Source organism: Mustela putorius, unplaced genomic scaffold (assembly GCF_011764305.1).
Source record: "Mustela putorius furo isolate JIRA1106 unplaced genomic scaffold, ASM1176430v1.1 tig00000589_pilon_pilon_pilon, whole genome shotgun sequence".
In the NCBI taxonomy this organism is placed as follows: domain Eukaryota; kingdom Metazoa; phylum Chordata; class Mammalia; order Carnivora; family Mustelidae; genus Mustela; species Mustela putorius.
This window is the reverse complement of record NW_025421425.1, coordinates 7,239,616-7,258,818: the sequence shown is the minus strand read 5'-3', so window position 1 is coordinate 7,258,818 and position 19,203 is coordinate 7,239,616. Positions and strand designations below refer to the sequence as shown.

Genomic DNA, 19,203 nt, shown 5'->3' with positions numbered 1-19,203 from the left:
GGACCCCGGGATCATGATGTGAGCTGAAGGCAGACGCTTAACAACTGAGCCACCCAGGTGCCCAGTAACAATTATTCAGAGTCATTCTGCTTATTGGTATGGTACTTACATTAACAAACTTGGAAAGAAATTTAAAGAAATACATACGACACATACATGTATCCATCCATACATACTAAGTTTTAGAGGTGAAAGGTATGTTCAGCAGTTGACAAATTCTGTTCAAGATTCAGAAATATCTTACAGACTGAAATCTAGGCCTTGGATACCATTGGGATGGGGAGAGAAGCCTCAAGAGACTCATCTTCTATTTTTATTGTCTAAGCTAATGGTCCATTAACACAGCTTCTTGAGTCTGAGCCCGCTCGATAATGTGTACCTCCCAGGGCAAAGATGCCAGGTGGGTGTTTCCTAGTGGTGGAAAGCAGCATTATTTCTCCTAGGGGAAGAATGTGAGCAATCCCACTTTTTCTGCATAATGGTAACAGTAAGAAAGAGCGTTATATAATGGGCAAAGAAATTACCAAGATGATATCAGCGTTCAAAGGGAAAATCCCTGTGTTCATAATCAGTTTAATGATTTTGGTTTCAATAAGGATTTGCCTCATTAGCTATTCAGTGGAATGGTGCTGATTTTAAGGTCCATCAGTGTATAAAGAACATCGATACACTTGCAGACACTGGCGTATTTGCATTGTTACCAGAGTGATATAAAACCAGAAATTTCAGGGAGCTTATTATAGATTTTGAGCAGTTTATCCTTCTTGAGAAAGAAGCTTCAGAAATCTCAAATTATTTCTCATCTCTACCACAAAAAATAATTTCTCTGATAATAATAAATAAGCATCTCAGTGTATTGAAATTGAGAGTTGTTCTCTTTTTTCCCCCGAGCTTTCTGGGCATAATTTTAAAACACATTAATTTCAACCTGCCAGGTATTTGAATTTTAAACCATTTTAAATTTGATGTCCTCAGACAAGGGTGAAACATCTGTGTTTCTTATTTCCTGGTAGGTCTGTCCCTTCACTCATTCTCCTTCCCTGCCAAGGAACAGCCTAAGCCTTGTGTGTCAGAAGCTTCCAGGTCCAGTGTGGCTGGCAGTCACGTTCACTCTCCGATGGGAACCACTGTAATATCCTGTGTCCCAGGAGATAGCTCAGCTGCATCCCTCCGCCCTGTCCAGTTCCCCAAACTCCCGAGTGGTTGGTAGGATCTCCCTACATATGCCCTTGGCCACCATGTTTTTCTAAATTGACATGCAGGCAGTCTTGGATCAATTAATTAGTAAGCCTAACCGAAGCTAAATATGATTAGTTGTACAATATTGAGCTGTCCAAATTTAACTCCACTAAAACTACAGAATGAACGTGGAATGTAAGGGATTTCTGGGAAAGGAAAAACTTAAGTCCATTTTCTTTTCCTTAAGATTTTTATTTATTTACTTGAGAGAGCACGAGAGAGAAACAGGCCCTTGCTGAGCAGAGAGAGCCCTAGATGGGGCTCGATCCCAGGACCCTGAGCTCATGACCTGAGCCAAAGTCAGCCACTTAACCCACTGAGCCTCGCAGGCGCCCTGTGCCGTTCTGGATAAATCCTCACTCACTGGGGCTTACCCAAGACTTCTGTGATTCCGGCTTATGAGTTTTGAAACAAATGGTTCACCATGCGAAAATCTCTCTCTCTCTCTCACATACACACACACAACTTGTGTACCTTTGCCCCATGAATTTAAAAGTATGCTTTGTTTCATCTATCTGATGTGGTTAATAAATTGATAAAGGGTAACATAATGCATGTAGACATGATAGCACCCATTTGGGGTGGATGTTAGCTGGAAGTGGTTTCCTGTGATGTTTACCATGTTGTTGTGTTTAATGCGGATTTCAGTGAGCACTGAGACAAAACAAAACCAACAAATAGTGACACTTCACACCTGTTTGGTGACACCAGATTTAAAATGGCTTTAAATTCCAATGCCTGGCTGTTTAAAATTATGTCAGGAAACTAGTTAAAAAAAAAAAAAGACATCAAATTCATATACACGTTTGAAATAAATTGATTCAGTTGTATAATAAGATAATATTGACAAATTTAATTATTACTTTATCTAGAATTGTAAAAGCAGAAGTCATTTTTCAGTAAATGAATCTGCATATTAAAATCGTTAGAAATACCCTTCTTGTAGAATTCCACCAAGCTGTCCTTTGGTTCTGAAGTTTTTAAAGGAAAAATAAATGACTTTAGAGAATTCAATATTTCAAATGCATTTTGATACTTAATTTTTAACAAATGTAGAATTTGACAATATCCATGAATATGCAAGGAAAAGGGCACATTTAAATACGGTACGCGAAGTATTTATGATGAGAGATGGAAGCAGTGAGGGAGAAAGGGAAGTAGTGACAGACTTGCCATTTGGGATGCTCGTATTCAGACTGAAAGGTAAGTAAAGAGTTTAAGGAAATATCACATTCACCCAATGGATACTGATTGTTCAAGCTCATTTGCTTTTAAAGCTTATTTAAACTGCTTCGGAATTCTTTTGACAAGCCATATGTTGCAACAGCCAGAGCTCTTTCACACAGAATGAAATTGTGCAGGTTGTTTGGAGTTTCATTGTTTACTGACAAACCCTAATAGCGATTCTAGTTTTGTTTCTTCTCAATGATGCAAAAGGGAGAACATGATTAATTAATTTTTTCAAGTAGATAACACCCTTGAAAGACTTTTGATCATTTGTACTGTAAAATCCTCCCACATTCGGATACTTCGGGCACCAAATTACCCTCCCCGTTGACTAGTGCGGTACTTACGTAGTTTGAAAATTTCAAAGATTCTCCATTTGTTTACAAATTCTAAATCTTGACAAAAATGGCTTCACAGATCACCCCTTAGATAATTAAAGTTCAGTAATATCTGAGTACATGAAATGTACCAATAACAGATTGTACAACCGTACAGTTCCCTTATAATTCTAGTGTGTTACTTTAATGACTTTTCACTGATGTTCTTAAGTTACTTATTTGTTTCTTATGTATTTTTTTGGTGTACAAAGAGACCCTTTTTGCAGTAGCCAAATGTGTTAAAGAACAAAATATGTTTCCAAATAGAGGAGTCTTCAAGACGTATCTTCAAAGTCTATGTAATTTTGTGCATGCATGAAAGGTAATAATGTGATCACAGGTACTAAATATTCTTCAGCCATTCGCTCTCAGAACTGTTATCTGGAATAAAACTAGATTAAATTTGCAGAATGGTGAATTATGGAAAATAATGACGCTAAGGCAATTCATTAATCTTTATCTGCTTGTCTATTTTTTATAGCCTGATGAAATGGAAAAATTCATTTGGGGGCTGATCAGATTGAAAAGGGTCTAACTTGATGGAGAGAAACATGGGGCTGAAAATGTGTTTTTTTTTTTTTTTTCTTTTTAAGTTAAACGCAGCACCTTTTTCTCACATGCCTCTGTTTTTCTTTTAGTGGCAAAGCATATCTATAACACTGGTTGAGAAAGTTCAGATGATTGCTGTAATCCTAGGATCCCTGTTCTTAATAGCGAGTGTGACCTGGCTCCTCTGGTCCGCCTTCAGCCCCTATGCAGTGTGGCAGAGGAAGGACATCCTTTTTCAAATCTGCTATGGAATGTATGGTTTTATGGATCTAGTGTGCATAGGTAAGACCATGACGTTTAACATTAACTTGTCGGTAATCCATTTCTTGCAGCTACTACGTTTCCACCAGTGGGATCTCGTATAGACTGTTGTGGTTCACATGATCTCAGTTTTCCAGCTACTTGACTGTCGGGGGTGTGACAATCTGGACACTTCCTTCAAAAAGCATAGTATCTATCTTCCCATGCAGTCTAAAAAATGAACAGGAAAATGCCCATTTAAAGGGACTTATTTTGCAACGGAAAGGAAGGAGGGATGGAGGAAATGATTGGGGTGGGCAGGAGAAGGACTGTCATTTACTTCCAGGGAATGAGAGCACCTCAGCCCCCTCTTCAGCAAACCGGGGAAGCACTGACGGATGCCGGTGGTGCTCTGAGTGTTTGGGGGGAGGACCGACAGTCCCTGGGAGGGCTTACCTCGTGGCGAGGTGACACAGATTCCTCGAGAACATAAGTGCTCCTTGCAGGGTTGGGGACCAGGGGTCAGTTTTCCTTTCTGTCTTGGGCTTCTTTGTTTTGCTTAATCAATTCAGTGGCTTAGAAGAGAAAAAGGATGAAACATTTCAGCTTAAACAGATCCTACCAGAAAAGGTGACTTACACGTTTCTCTTGGCCGATCCGCTATTTCCCTAGTACCATGAGAAAGCGGAAGCCGGTTCAAGTGTGTGAGGTGCCTGGCCCTGGCGCTGTGAACGGTGTCTGGTCGGCTGTGGGGGGTGGGGACGTAGAGGGCCACAGGGTCTCAAAGAGGCTTTCTCTGCCCTGATGCAGCTCAGTAGGCTGTAGAAGAAAGCTGAAAGAGGCAGCCATAGTTGACAGCAGTGGTTCTCAAAGTGTGGCCCCGCTGGGAAATGCATATTCTCAGGCCCCACCCCATCTGCCAAATCAGAAATTTCAGGGTTAGGACAAATACCACCACTCCCACCCCCCACCCCCCGCCCTGGCCATCTGTGCATCACAAGCCCGCTGAGATGCGCACAAACACTCAAGCTTGGGAACCACTGGTTTCAGGGAAGGGTGCGATTTGGGATCCAGTGACTTGGTTTCCAATCTGGGCCTCCGCTGGGACAGGTCAACTCTGTTTCTCCGTGTCCTCTTTCATCGCCCATGAAGACGGAAATAATACTCCCTAGCAGACAGGACTAAGTAAAAGAAATGATGATTCTAAACAATGATGTTATTAATTGGAAATTATAAATGAAAGGCATTTGAATAAGTCACAAATACTAAAATAGTTCAAATCACTTGAATACATGCCTCTACTAACCAGAGCCTTAATTTAACTGGAAGTTTTAATATTCTCAGTGACTTTTTTTCTAAAAGAACTCTATAAATTTTAAAATAGGATTAGCCTGAATTTCCTCTCCTTTCTTTCTCCCTTGCCACTAGTACAAGACTAATAGGAAAGAAAACGATCACATTTCAGGCCAGGAAGGAAAAAGAATGGGGGGAGGGGGAACTGTCAAGAATAATATGTAAACTGAGCAGATGTTGCCTGAGTGATTGAGCTAATTATGTATACAAACAGTTTGCATTAAATATGATAATGCACTTGGAAGCATTTGGAAATGCCACATCTCTATACAAATATAGTCTCCAGGACACAGCTTTAAATAAAGGAGAGTCACAGAATTGTTCTACAGATTCCTCAGTAAGTTCAGAGATAGACTGTGTTCATTCAGTCCTCCAGCATCAATGTTATGAAATGTGGTATTTCACTGATACGAAAAGGAGAGATGAAAAACAAAGGAACCATTAGGTTTCCAGTCCAACCTGGAGGGAAAGAGTCCAGTTGACTTTGAACCATGATATCATAACAGCACTAATGAGGAATACACACACACACACACACACACACACACACACACACACTATTCTGGTTGGGAACTCACTTTCCTGGTTTTTACAGGTTACATTTAGTACTGAGTTACTAGGTCTTAAATTTTGATTGCTAATGCCAGTCTTTTAATCAGAATTATTCAACTTTGGTTTTAAAAGCACATACATATGAGCTAATGATTTTTTGGCAGAATATGACATATTCAGGCTTCCTTTTGAAATTTGGGTATTTGCCCATTTTATAAAGATAAGTTTCTTAGGAACAAAAGCCAGTTGATATTTTCCTGGCTTACACTTTGGACCATGAGTTTTTACTGAAGTTTTAAATACTGACAGTACCTTTCATTACATTTTGACTCATGAAATCCAAATCTCATCATGTAAGCATTTACTTGTATTTTGAAAAATGTTAAAGAATTCGGATGGAATGGCATTGTTCCTGTCACTTCATAATCACATTAATTGGTCTGTTCGGGCCCAGAGAAAATCACTTTTTTTTCCTCGAGAAGTTGGGAAACTACTATAGTCAAGTTAGCAAATACACATAGGCTATCACTAACCATTTGGATCATAGCCAGTAATAGCTTCTGCTGATGTTTCAAATTAATTCAAATGTCTGCTGAATTAATCGTAGACAGTAACAAGATAGATTATACTGATTATGCCTCAGATTATCCCTCACCACAGGATTTAAGAGTCTGAGTTAGGGTGGAAAGCATGTTCAGTTTGCTGAGCTCAGATCAATAAATATTTATTGAGAACTTTCTTTGTGTCAGACTTAGTGCCAGGTAGGTGCTGGGTATACAAATCAGGGTCAGTCCCTTTCCTGCCCCGGAGGAGCTCCCAGCCGCAGAGGAGGACAGGCGGGCGGCTAGGTAATGAGAAGATGGTGGGATGTACTTGGTTCTGGAGGGAGGAACGGGAATGGTAGTTGGACAAAGTGGCGAGACATGAGTACTGGGGTGTTGTATGCGAGCTGGGGGTGGTTCCAGGTAGATTTCAAGGGGGAGGGATAGCCAAGCAGGCTCACAGATGAGTCAGCTTAGCAAATGGGGAAGTGGCCCCCTTGTCACCATTGGACAATGTCAAGTTGACTCCCCATGCAGAGGGCCTTAAGGTAAATTTTTCAAACTGGTTTACACCTAAATGAGAAGGAGCAGACTGACAGCTTCATAAATGTTGTTTAAAAAATAATTCTGAAAATCCACAGAAGCTTATACCTGAATGAAAAAAATGTTACAATCCAGCCAGTGGTTGTACTGCTGAGGAAGAGATTATTGGTGAAATGTTAAATACAAAGTTTTGTAGAAAATGTATTTACCTGGGGAAATCTGTTTACTCCTTTGTACACATAGTGAATTTGTCTTCTGCTTTTATTCATTATTATTAGTTAATACCCTTTCTGCATTTCTAAGATTCAGGTTTTTTTTTAATTTTATTTTTTATTTATTTTCTGCTTAACAGTATTCATTATTTTTGCACCACACCCAGGGCTCCATGCAATCCGTGCCCTCTCTAATACCCACCACCTGGTACCCCAACCCCACCCCCCCCCCGCCCCTTCAAACCCCTCAGATTGTTTTTCAGAGTCCATAGTCTCTCATGGAGTATTATGCCTCCATCAGAAAGGATGGATATCCAACTTTTGTAGCAACATGGATGGGACTGGAAGAGATTATGCTGAGTGAAATAAGTCAAGCCAAGATTCAGTTTTTTCTTGCATTCAAGTTTTGAATTCTCCCAGGGGCCGAGGTACTCTTAGGGTTGAGATGCCTGGACTTTGGCTGTCTAGTAGAACTTACTACAGTCATGAAGATGTCTGTCTGGTGTCCAGTACCACAGACACTAGCCATGGGCTCTATTTGGCTACTGAGCACTTGAACGTGGTTTGTGAGAAAGAGAAACTGAGTTTTAAAGTCAATTTTCTTTAAATTAGCTTAAATTTCAATAAATAGCCACCTGTGGCTAGTGGCTATCGTATTGGACAGCACAGATCCTAGATGATGATTCAAATTAAATGTGTAAGGGTTTGATTAGCGCAGTTCCCCTCACCTGTATAAATAGGTTGTATTTCCTAAATAACAAGCTTTGTACCAAGACAGATGAAGAAAGTAAGAATGAATTGAAGAGGGGTGCCTGGGTGGCTCAGTGGGTTAAAGCCTCTGCTTTCGGCTCAGGTCATGATCCCAGGGTCCTGGGATCGAGCCCCACATCGGGCTCTCTGCTCAGCGGGGAGCCTGCTTCCACTTCTCTCTCTGCCTGCCTCTCTGCCTACTTGTGATCTCTGTCTGTCAAATAAATAAATAAAATATTAAAAAAAAAAAAGAATGAATTGAAGAGGATTAAGAGAAATGTGTTAAAGGTGTGGGAGGAGGCCAAGAGGTAGACAGACAGCCGCGAAAGGGGGCCGGGTCTGCAGGAACTCAAAGTGCAAAGAGATCACTTTATATTACACTTGGGGGGCTCTTTTAAATATTGAAACAGTTGGCATTCCAACTATGATTGTGTACCAGGGGAACTAATATGAAGGATTTAAATCACTGAGTTGTGTTAGCCCGGGGCAGTCATTTAGGGCGAATCACCGAATGTTGGCTCCCTCCTGAGATTTGCACAGTGGACAAAGGAAGATTAGCAAACCCGGCGGGAAATGAAGAGCAAATGCGTGGCAGGAGGCTGTGGGCTCCGGATTTGGTTCTGACCTCCATGCTCCACACACTGAGAAAAGAGAAGGCTGTCACTCTCACTGGTTGTGAGATTCAGATGAAGCTTGTTCCAAAGAAGACGGCATTTAGTGATGACTAAAATGACTGGAGTCAGCCATGAGGACAGGGATTCATATGATTAACTTGCTTCTAAAAGGTTACCAAGTCATTTCAGTGTCTGGTAGAACTTGATGAGGTGAGTCCTGTTTCTTGTTGAAGCAGCAAAATAAGACTGAAACCCCATTAGGTCAGTGGGATTCCTGAAATAGGAATAGCAGTACTTATGTCTAATCTCACTAACACTATAAACTCGTGCCAACTGCGTATCTGGAAAGTGTTTGGATCCTCCCTGAGACACCAAGGAAAGGGACCAGATATGCTTATAAAATTTAAAAACTTGGATCACTTTTGTTCTTTTAAAAAAATTTCTTAATTGTCCACGTAGTATAAACATCTATGTATTGAAATAAGCCCATTTTATGAATATATAAAGTTTAAAAGAAGACCACTTCACTCATACTGCTCTTTCTGTTATGTCCTCCCCTTTACGGAAAGGTTCCCGCTCCCCAGTGTTTTGGTATCTGCCCGATCTTTTTTATTGGGTTTACATCCATGTGGGGATACAGACACATAGGTAATTCAATATACGCGGGATCATATTATTCATTGTTTAAAAAATCAGCATTTTCACTCAATGACATGATCTAGAGATTTTTCCCTGTGTTATGTACAACTGTTTACTTTTCTTCTACTGATGGATATCCTGGTTGTTACCAGTCTTCGCCATTAGAAACAATGCTGCCAATGAGTATTTCCGTAGGCAAGGTTCCAAGAAGTACAAAGTCTGGGCTGACGAACAAGTACCTGCCCCATTTTTTGCTCTCTAAAAAAGGCTTTGCCAGTTTGCCCTCCACGCATTGTATGACAATTCCCATTCCCCCACGCCTTGACCAAAATGGATATCCATTTTCTTTTGACATTTTCATTGGTAGTTTGAGCTATATTTAAGTGCTTTCCTTAAAGTCTGTCTTGCAACTATTTAGGTTTGTGGGGCAATTTTGCCTTAAGAAAATAAGAACATCCACGCTGGGGCCCCTGCTCTTAGGGCAGCTGGTCCTGCCTGGCGTCTCTTGGGGTGTGGTGGGCAGGGGCCCAGACTAGCTCTGTCCTGTAAGTACTCCACTTCTTCTTCCTGAACATGAATTCAGAAGACAGGATCAAGGTCAGAGATGACTGCCTCTCAGACACCCCACATTCCCCGACATGTGCGCTCAGGACCAGTTTCTCCTAGCTCTGATACCATGAAACACTCCAGGAGTTCACTTCTCGGTCTCTTTTTTCATGTACAAAGGGCTCCCAGAAATTGCTTTTAAGAAAATTGCCTCCCTCTGTCACTTGGGTCTGTGGCTAAAGCACTGAGACTACTATTGCCTGTTCTCCCTCTTATTCTGTTTCTCAGATTAAAACAGAGGCGCACTGGATGGAGGAGACACGCACACAGACCCACTGGGAACCAGAAGTCCTTCTTGGGGCTCCATTTAAATAATGCAATAAACTATACTAAGATTGCTTATGTCGCCCTGCCTTTGAAAACTGCAGAGATTAGGGGAATTTTAAAAAATAACCTGATATATACACTTGAATGAAGATCAGATCAAAATAACTTTTCCTTCATGTGCCAATTATAGTCAGTAGTAGGGGAAAAAACCAACTCTCCTTCTGCAGAAATTTCATACCTCCAATGTCAGGTTTTATTTTCCTCTAGTCTCCATCTAATTAATTTAAAAAATTCATGTGAATTTTTATAGCTCTTAGTTTTGAAAAATCTGTTTTTCATAACTTGATGATCTGTCCAGCTCAAGGTTCTTGGGCACACTCAAATAAACCAGGTAGAGTTACCCATTGGTAATATATTCACATTTCATTATAGAACTTCAGATAAATACATGCTGCATATTCCTGCAGTCTTTGATTATATGAGACGTATGTTTACATGTTAAAAACCAAGGTAATATTTTTCTCTTGCTTTCAATATTGCTTCACTGTGCTATTTTCTTCCCACTAGGCTAAGCAGCTTAAAGTTACACGTGATCGAACCTTTTACTGACACGGAGCTTAAAATGCAGCTTTTCTGATTCTGTGATATTGTATGAGGAAAAGTGAAGAATTTTGTCCAAGAATTTCAGGATAATTCAACTCTTGGTGACCACAGATGAGTTCTTCTCACTGCAGAGGGCCAGTGGTCATGCCCGGGTTGTTTTGTTCCTAAAATGATGCTTTTAGATTGTCTTCCTTCCTGTGGCTCGCTCTCCACAAATATAAACCAATTAGCATAAGCAAAGCATGATTAAGAAAGTAAATCAACTCGGGAAAAAGAATTCTAATGCATTCCAAGCAAAATATAAATGACTTTTGGAATCTCTCTTGTTTAAAATTTTCCATGCTCTCTGGCACTTCTCAGTATGATTCAGAAGTTGACAATATTTCCTGAAGGAGTTTCAGTGAAAAACAACATATTTACTTAAGGAATTTGAAAGAAATTAGCATTGGAAGTTGGAAAGTGCCATAATATAGGGCAGAAAGAAAATGGGTTTGCCGGAGACCCCAGTAGAGCCTTTGGTTCTCGCGTTGTCAGGCAGGACCATCAACCATATGGATAAGTGTGTTTAAAGAGAAATTTAGGCAAAGTTCATAAAACGTTAAAAAAAAAATAACCCTTGGGTTATTGCAGAGAGACAAACTTTATCTATGGATACATATAAAGTCTAGCAAAAGTTTCTGAGTGAAAAACGTAGTTACCACGGGAATAGTCCCATTCCTCACGTTCTTCAGGGCCCGTGTAGATGCTGTCTGCACAGAGGGCTTGAGGATGCCTGGTGGAACAGGAGAGCCATGACCCTAGAATCCTGAATGACTGGGTGGGCTTCCTCTATGGAAGTGGGGAGGACAGATGTCCGCCACCCAAACCCCCACAGCCTCTTCTCAGAGCCCCACCCCGTTCAAAACTGTCAGCAAGTTTTATGGCAAGACTCCAAATAGATGTAGCTGCTTCTTCTTCTTCTTCTTCTTTTTTTTTTTTTTTTTTGAAATCATAGAACACTGGGAGCCCAGATCCAGCCTTTCATATTCCCCCACCCCAGTCACACCAGCACCAGCACCCCCAAGTCTGGGATCTGAGCTGTGGAAAGCCTTCTGTGGACAGCACTTCGGGCTGCCCCAGAAGGAAAGCCCCCCTACAATCATAGGAGATGGCATTGCTGGAGGCTGTCCAGTGTCCTAGGAAAGGCTGATGTGGAAGCATCTGCCTGACTCCTAAGGCATTTGGAAAAGGCCGCTCTGCTTAAACAGCGGTTGGCAGAATAACTAGGGAACTTGACTAGCCCCGTAATTCCTTTTTGAGTCTTCCTATCACAGTTTTCCCTCCTGATGTAAAAGACGATCAGCCCCTTCTGCTCCAAGAAACGCTTCCATTTCCTGAGCGGTGGCTCGACGAGGCATCCATATCCCTGCAGTGGCACAGTTTGGCTACTGAGGAGAACGTGGTCCAGCCGCTAATGCAGAGAGGACAAAAGCCTCCTACTCTTGCCCAGAGCCTTTCTGGGATTCCCTTCAACCATTGTCCCAGGCTGAGGCTGGTCCGTCTGGGAGGGCGGCCGCTCTGCTGGGTCTAGTACCACCATGTCCATGACTGCTACCAGACTTGCGTGCTCTGCTAGCTTGTTTGGAATCATTTCTTTTTTTTTAAATTTTTAAAATAATTTATTTATTTTTTATTGTGTTATGTTAGTCACCATACAATACATCATTTTTTTTTTTAATTTTTTTAAACATATATTTTTATCCCCAGGGGTACAGGTCTGTGAATCACCAGGTTTACACACTTCACAGCACTCACCAAAGCACATACCCTCCCCAATGTCCACAGACCCATAACCAGTAAGGAGATTGAAACAGTCATTAAAAAATCTCCAAACAAACAAAAGCCCAGGGCCAGACGGCTTCCCGGGGGAATTCTACCAAACATTTAAAGAAGAACTAATTCCTATTCTCCTGAAACTGTTCCAAAAAATAGAAATGGAAGGAAAACTTCCAAACTCATTTTATGAGGCCAGCATCACCTTGATCCCCAAAACAGACAAGGATCCCATCAAAAAAGAGAGCTATAGACCAATATCCTTGATGAACACAGATGCGAGAATTCTCACCAAAATACTAGCCAATAGGATTCAACAGTACATTAAAAGGATTATTCACCACGACCAAGTGGGATTTATTCCAGGGCTGCAAGGTTGGTTCAATATGGAATCATTTCTTAAATAGAGTAGAACTCCTTGGCAAGCATCTATCATTCCTTCCTGACTTGAGCGTGTCTGAGCAGGCACCATGCCCCAGGAAATGCCACGGCTTCCTTTAGACAGAGTCCGAAGCAGGAGTCCGTCCTCTGGTCCCTACATTTCTCGCTTCTGAGCACATCATGGTCAGTCCCGTCAGGGGAGGAGCAGAGTGGAGCTTTGTAACTCAGAACTGTCGGAGGAAAAACAAACCTTCACCTTTTCTATGTTTTGAGAAGTACTCCATTATTATCACTTCACTCTGGAGGTACAAATTAAAGGCTTTTCTATGCCTTAATGATACTGATGTTTACGAATATCTCTAAAGGTCATGATCATGGCTGATTATTAGAGAAATTGCTGCCTTTAAACCCCAGGAAATAGAATAGAAGGACTTGTTTTTGCTACTTGTCCTTCAGTATAGCACCTGAAATGGACCCTCAAAGCAAATTAACTCTTTAGGCTTCCTCATGGGGGAGAAAACACAAGCCATTGCCTTCTCTCCTTTGACCTTGTAAAGTTTAAGCTCATTTGGAGAAATGTTGAATAGTTAGCAGAGCAACAGACCAAACATGCTCATATTGTTGACTTCTATTTCCTCCCGAGAAAAGGTGACCCTTTCAGCTGTCTCTCTCGACTGGGGACAGCGGAGCCGAAGGGGCACCAGTCATGTATGAAGCCAACATTTCCTGGGTGTTGACTGTGTTCATCGCCTGGACTGCAGGGTAGAGGTATTAATAGAACAGGGGCCACTGCCCATTTTTGAACAGCCCATGATCTAAGCATGGTTGTTACATTTTGAAATGGTTTAAAAAATATTGAGAGAAGAATATTATTGTGTGACATATGAAAATTACATCAAATATAAATTTCAGTGCCCATAAATAACGTTTTATTGGAACACAGACCTACCCATTCATTTATGTGCTGTCGATGAGTAGTTCCAATCTCGACAGTGAGAGACCATAATGTTCACATAGCCTTAAATATTTACTGTCTGGCCCTTTCCAGAAAGGGTTTGTGGAGCCTGGAATGTAACATGTTCTCTGCTCTCCAGCTGCTGGCGAGAGACAGGGAAATAAGCAATTGAAATGGGAAATGGAAGGTGCCAGGAGACAAATACTTGTGAGGCAGGTGTGAGGAGTTTGGTTAGACATCCTCACGGGGCAGCAGAATCTATGGGGAGGAAGCAATCTTGAGCTACACTTTAGTTTATTTGAGCTACGCTTTAAAGAAGAGCGTGAAAGTGGCCAGAGAGAGGCAGCTGCCTGAGTCTGTTGACACATGAAAACGTGTATTTTGGAGGACTCCTAGAGAATGGGGTGTGACAAGAGCAAAAGATACTTGCTGGGGGAGTAGCAGAGGAAATGAGGTCTGATTGTCCAGAGGGATCCTGTGGGTGGGGCGTGGGTGTGGGACCCAACCCAGAAAGCTCAGAGAAGCCCTGGAGGGTGGTCGCTGCACATGATTGGGCAGCGTGATGTTAAAGAAAGAGCTCTGGAGGTGGGGGTGGGGTCGAAGGGGGTGGCCGGCTCAGAGGACATGCTTGGAAAGCAAGAAGATAATAAGGCAGGCAAGGTTTAGGCCCATCATTAACATAGATAGCCCCTGGAATTCAAAGAGGTTGATCACAAGTTAACGGCGATGAAATCCGTGGAGGCTGGGCGGAAATGCGAGGGTATAGGAGAGGGGCCATCAGGTGTAATTCAAAGAGTCTGATTGGCAGATGGGAGGAAAAGATGATAAGTTCTGTTTGAGCATTTTCTTTTTGCAGAAGTTCTGAAGAATCAAGTGGAAATGGCCAGGAAGTGGCTGGATAGAGGAGTCTGGAGCACAGGGTAGAAATCTGAGCTGGAGATGGACATGTGGTAGTTGAAACCTCAGCCTGCAGGGAAAAGTGGTCTCGGCAAGATGAACAGCAGTTTCAGGAACACAGAGACTCAAAGAACAGGCAGTGGGCATGACTAGGGGAGAAAAAAGTGGGTCAGACAAGGTGAGGAGGAAGGAGGGAACTTGGGGGAAGGGGAGCACCACGCCAGTAGTGTTGGGTGCCAGGAGACTCGGTGAATGAAGCCAAAATGTACTCACTGTATTTGGCAGTGCGGGTGTTGGATGACTGGACACAAAGGTTATGGTGGCCGAGAGTGGCTGGGACAGGCAGAAGGGGGCTCAGAATGTAGGTTCACAAATCTTGGCTGAACAAGGACACAGTCAAATGAGGGCAGAACCTGGAGTTGGGTGTGGAATTGAGAGAAGTTCCTGTTTATTTGTTTTAATGGTAGAGCCAGGCGGGGACAAATGCTGAGAAGAAAGATCCAGAAGAAACCAGAGAAAGATTGAAGAATGAACAGCTTGATGCCTATGTGAACGCAGAACTGGCCCCCAGCCCTCAGGGGAGGGGTTGACCTTGCTCAGGAGGGGTGTGGTGCCCCTGAGAAGGGCTAGAAGGCAGAGAGGTGGCATGGCGGGGCGTGGCTGGCTGTACTGCTCCTGGAGAACAAGTTGAAGGGCTTCCTGGCAGAAGACCCCCGTTCTCAGTCAAGTTGGTAGTAGGGTCAAGGCACAGTGTGGGAAAGCATCTGAGGGGAACATTAAAAATGAAAATCAATGCTGGGTGAGGGGTTTGGTCCCTGCCCTGGGCAAGATAGAGCGCCCCCTGGAGGCTGGAATGAGGGTGGCCGTGTGGCTCTATTTTTCACTCACTGGGGACAAGGAGTAAGTGGAGAGAGGTGAACTTGGAGGCTGGGCTGAGATGGGGTTTGTGCAGAGTTGCAGAGAGCCAAGTATTGCTGGCGGTCTTGACTTTCATCTCCAGGGCTGGGAGAGTGATTCCGGGGTCGGGGGTGAGGGGGAGGCGGTGTCTTCTTGGTGCTGGGGAAGGAACCAAAGCCAGAAAGAAGTGGCCCATGGGGAAGGAATGTGCTGTCCAGGGGCCTGGCCTTCAGAAGGTGGAGGAGGGCACGCAGAGATTAAGAAACTGGTTAAGAAGCCCGGGAGGCAGTGGCTCTTGGCACCCAGTGGGAGAGTCCCGAAGCTTGCAGCTGGAGCGGTTTCTGGAAGGGAAGGGCCCAGGCTGGAGTGAAAGGTGCGCAGCGGAGGACGAAGGTCCTGCACCTCAGGTCGTGGTCGGGTCATCCACAACAGCCTGAAACACCAAGTCGTGTGTGTCAAGAGGGCCGAGGGGCCCAGGAACCAGGGGACAGAGCACCGGGGATGGTTGAGAGTGGTCAAGGGGCCAGGAGGGGCTGCCTTCGTGGCTACCCTGTGTGCTCACGTGGTCACACGTGTTTTGTGCAACTTTACCCCTTCTTTTGCGTGGCTTTACTGCTTTCTGGAAGAAGAGCTGTGGGAATTTAAATGTGTGAGGCTCCTGCACAGCCAAGCAGCCTTTGAGCGATCCAAGTATGTCCCTAGGCCTGTGGGAGACAGGGTTGGTATTGAGGCCCCCGGCTCAGAACCAGAAGTTCTCCTGGGAGGAGAGATCAGAGTCAATTGTGTGGCAGAGGAAACCATGATATGAAGAGGCAGCTCCTGAGCCTAAAATCCTGGAGATGGGTCTTCCGAACCTGCCTCTCTCTGGATCTCCTGGCCCCAGGCTGTTCTGCAGCCAAGAGCTTTATTCACCAAAGAAAATGTGAATATGATCCCTCCTCTGATGCTGCGTCCGTGCACAGCGCAGAGGCTGGGGGCCTGGGGCCAGTATGCAGGAACAAAGTTTTAAAGACCACACTGTAATAATGGCTCCGATTTTATTTTCTAATCCGAGTACTATACAAAAGGATTTTCCTTAGATTTCCCATTTCATCTTCACGACACTGTCCTGCCAGGTGTAAGTGCTGTTGCTGTTCCTGTCTCCGAGATGAAAGCACTCGAGGCACCATGAAGCAGGACACCCTCACCACCCCCACCCAAGGTCACCCAGAGTGGAAGAGGGCTCTGAGACTGGAATCCAGACCTTGTCCTCCAGAGCCCGTGTCCAAATATTTATGTGATTCAGTTAATTCTATTTATTATTTAGTAAATACCCCTTCATGTATGCTGAGCTTGAATGGTTCATTTGCAAGATGATATTGTTTATTCAGGAAGTGAAACCACCATCAGTTGGTGTCTCAAACACCTGAGGCTAACAATGGGAATAAATACCTTTTTGAGGGAGGGGGGAGCTGAATTTAGATCAGGAATGGGGAAAAAAATTTCCTCCCAAACCCAAAGTAATGTAGCCATTTTGTGAAACCTTTACTCGTGTATTCTAAATCAGTAGAGCCATACAGAACATACAGAAATACTAGTAGAGAATAGGAAAGACTTAATACAGCATTCCAAGAGCAATCACTTTCCACTGATCTGAGTGAGACAATTTCCAAATAAGAATTACATATGTAAAGAATCACATCGAAACCTTGAATTTTGTTGCTAGGTCACAGAATAGAATATTAGGGAAAGCTGAGGTCTGAGCACTTTAATATTCAGGTTAAAAAATCCACTAATACTTTTGATTAAAAAAACCTTACTGAGGTTGCATGAATGAAATCAAAGAGTTAGAAATTTTATTTATGTTTAGGTGGTTGCTTCTGTTCGGAATTTTTACTCACTGCCTGTACGATTTAAAAGAAATGAAAAACAAAGCCAACAAAGATGAAGTAGCCCATTACAGTCCTAAAGATAAACAGGCTCTGGATATTTTAGTTTAGATCTTTTAAAGTATTGTTCTAGTCCTGAAAAATAGAACAGCTAATACATACATGCTTTGCTCTAGAGATGAATAAAATCACGTTTTTTGAGTTTGCAGTAGACGGTTTGTCCATTGGAGAAGAAGGCAAATTAAATTAGCTGGGTTTCTACGTGCCACTAGGAAAAGCCCACTAACAGTCTCCTAAGAATTGTGTTTGCTCGGGGGCACCTGCGTGGCTCAGTCCTTTCAGGCTCTGTCTCTCGATCTCAGTTTGGAGCCTACTTAAGAAAAACAAAAGATCTGTGTTCAGTCCATATACTAGAATGTGGGGGAAAGAACTGGAAATCTACCAAAGTAGATCCCCAATTCTAAAACCTTTAATTAATACATAAAATGGACATTGATAGGGTTTGAACCCCATACTGCTCTGCTGAGGTTTGCCGAGTTACCTCTGTAAATTGTGAGGGTCACTGTAATCCTTCCCAGTGCTACAGTGTACTCTTTAAGATAAAGACCAGAGCAGAACTTACCATTCATCCCAGCTTTGGGTGTTCCTGAAGAGACTGTGATTCTATCTCCTTCATGATATAATATCTCCTGGGCCAAGGAGACACTAATGTGGACTGACTTTGGCCAAGGATGGCTCTTGAGGTCTGAGACCTTGCAGAGTATAAAGCACACTGGACTAGGCATCAAAGGTCTGGCTCTGATCCTGGGCTCTAGCACTAACTATGGACCCTTGGGCAAGCCATGTCACTTCTCTGGGCCTCAGAGTCCTCATGCCCCCAAACAAAGGGATTAGATGAAATCATTCCCAGTATTTTCTAATTTTGAAATTCAGTGACTACGTCCACTGCTGATTGCTGTGATAGATGACATCATCCTGTTGCTGCAAGGTGTTTCATCTGCTCGTGACTTGAAGGACAGATTTGAAGTTGTATTCAGCAGAAATTAAACTAGTTCTATTCCATGCTCCCAGATATAGGAGGACTCTAGGATATCTTTGTCATCTCTTAGGGCAGTGGGCTTATTCCTTCATTTCTTTTATTGAAACAATCATGTCCATAGGTGACTTTTTTTCACAGACACTTTTGGGTAGAAACTTAGATGATATAACAATTCTTCTCTCCTGTGAATTCTCTTAATCCTTTAGAAAATGAACATATCATGTGTTTTGTAACATGTAACAAAATCTGCAGCTTTTGAGGAATGTTCTGTGACTGTGCCAGAGGTAGATTTGAGAGGCAGGGCTAGCCATTGAAAGATCGGGAATCTCCCATCTACTAAGAAAAGAAATAATTAAAATGATTGATTGACGGATTGGCTTCTTAGAACAGCAGATAGTCAAATGAATGGACAATCTCTTTTATGCTCCCTGTTTTGCATGGACATAGCAGAGAAGAATCCACATTGACCTCTTATGCCTTAGGCCCGAGTGTAGTCCTTTTGTGACTAGCTGGGTTTGTGACTGCTGGATGTAGGGAGACATTTGATGACAAGGGAACAACACCTGGAGGGGTTGGCTACAGTTTACTGGGACTGAAAATAAGTCCTTGCAAAGGAATTGAGCTCTTTTAGCCCCTGCCAGGCCGTGTGTGTGTGTGCGTGTGTGTGTGTGTGTGTGTAGGCATACATATGCTTATCTATGTATGAAACATGGGCCTCGATTCCTAAGCCTTTTTCATCTCTAGTCTTGGAGTGCATGTTGCATATCCCAGTGTCTTAGTTTGATATCTTAAGGTAGTACTTCACGATTTTAAAGAACAATACTTTAATTTTGTGTTCATGGCACCATCATGACTAGACTTAAGTTGACCTTTGTCACCCCTTAAATCCCAGTGATGGCTACTCTTCTCTTTCTCATTCCTTCTCATTCAGTGAAGATTTTTGAGTTTCTGCTGTGTTTCAAACATTGAAGTGGGAGTTGGGCTCCTGTCCTCAGGGAGCACCTGGCTGATTGAGGTCATGGGCATAGGAAAAAATTATTC

At 42.8% G+C, this 19,203-nt stretch overlaps 1 protein-coding gene across 1 annotated transcript in view; it reads left to right on the top strand.

Annotated features, from left to right (window-relative positions):
- The window catches only part of MARCHF11 (membrane associated ring-CH-type finger 11), a 101,073-nt gene that overhangs the window by 73,922 nt on the left and 7,948 nt on the right, over nt 1–19,203 (top strand). The window contains exon 3 of the mRNA XM_004761230.3: nt 3,482–3,674. Coding sequence (XP_004761287.2) covers nt 3,482–3,674 — 193 coding nt within the window. The remainder of the gene's footprint in view (nt 1–3,481; nt 3,675–19,203) is intronic.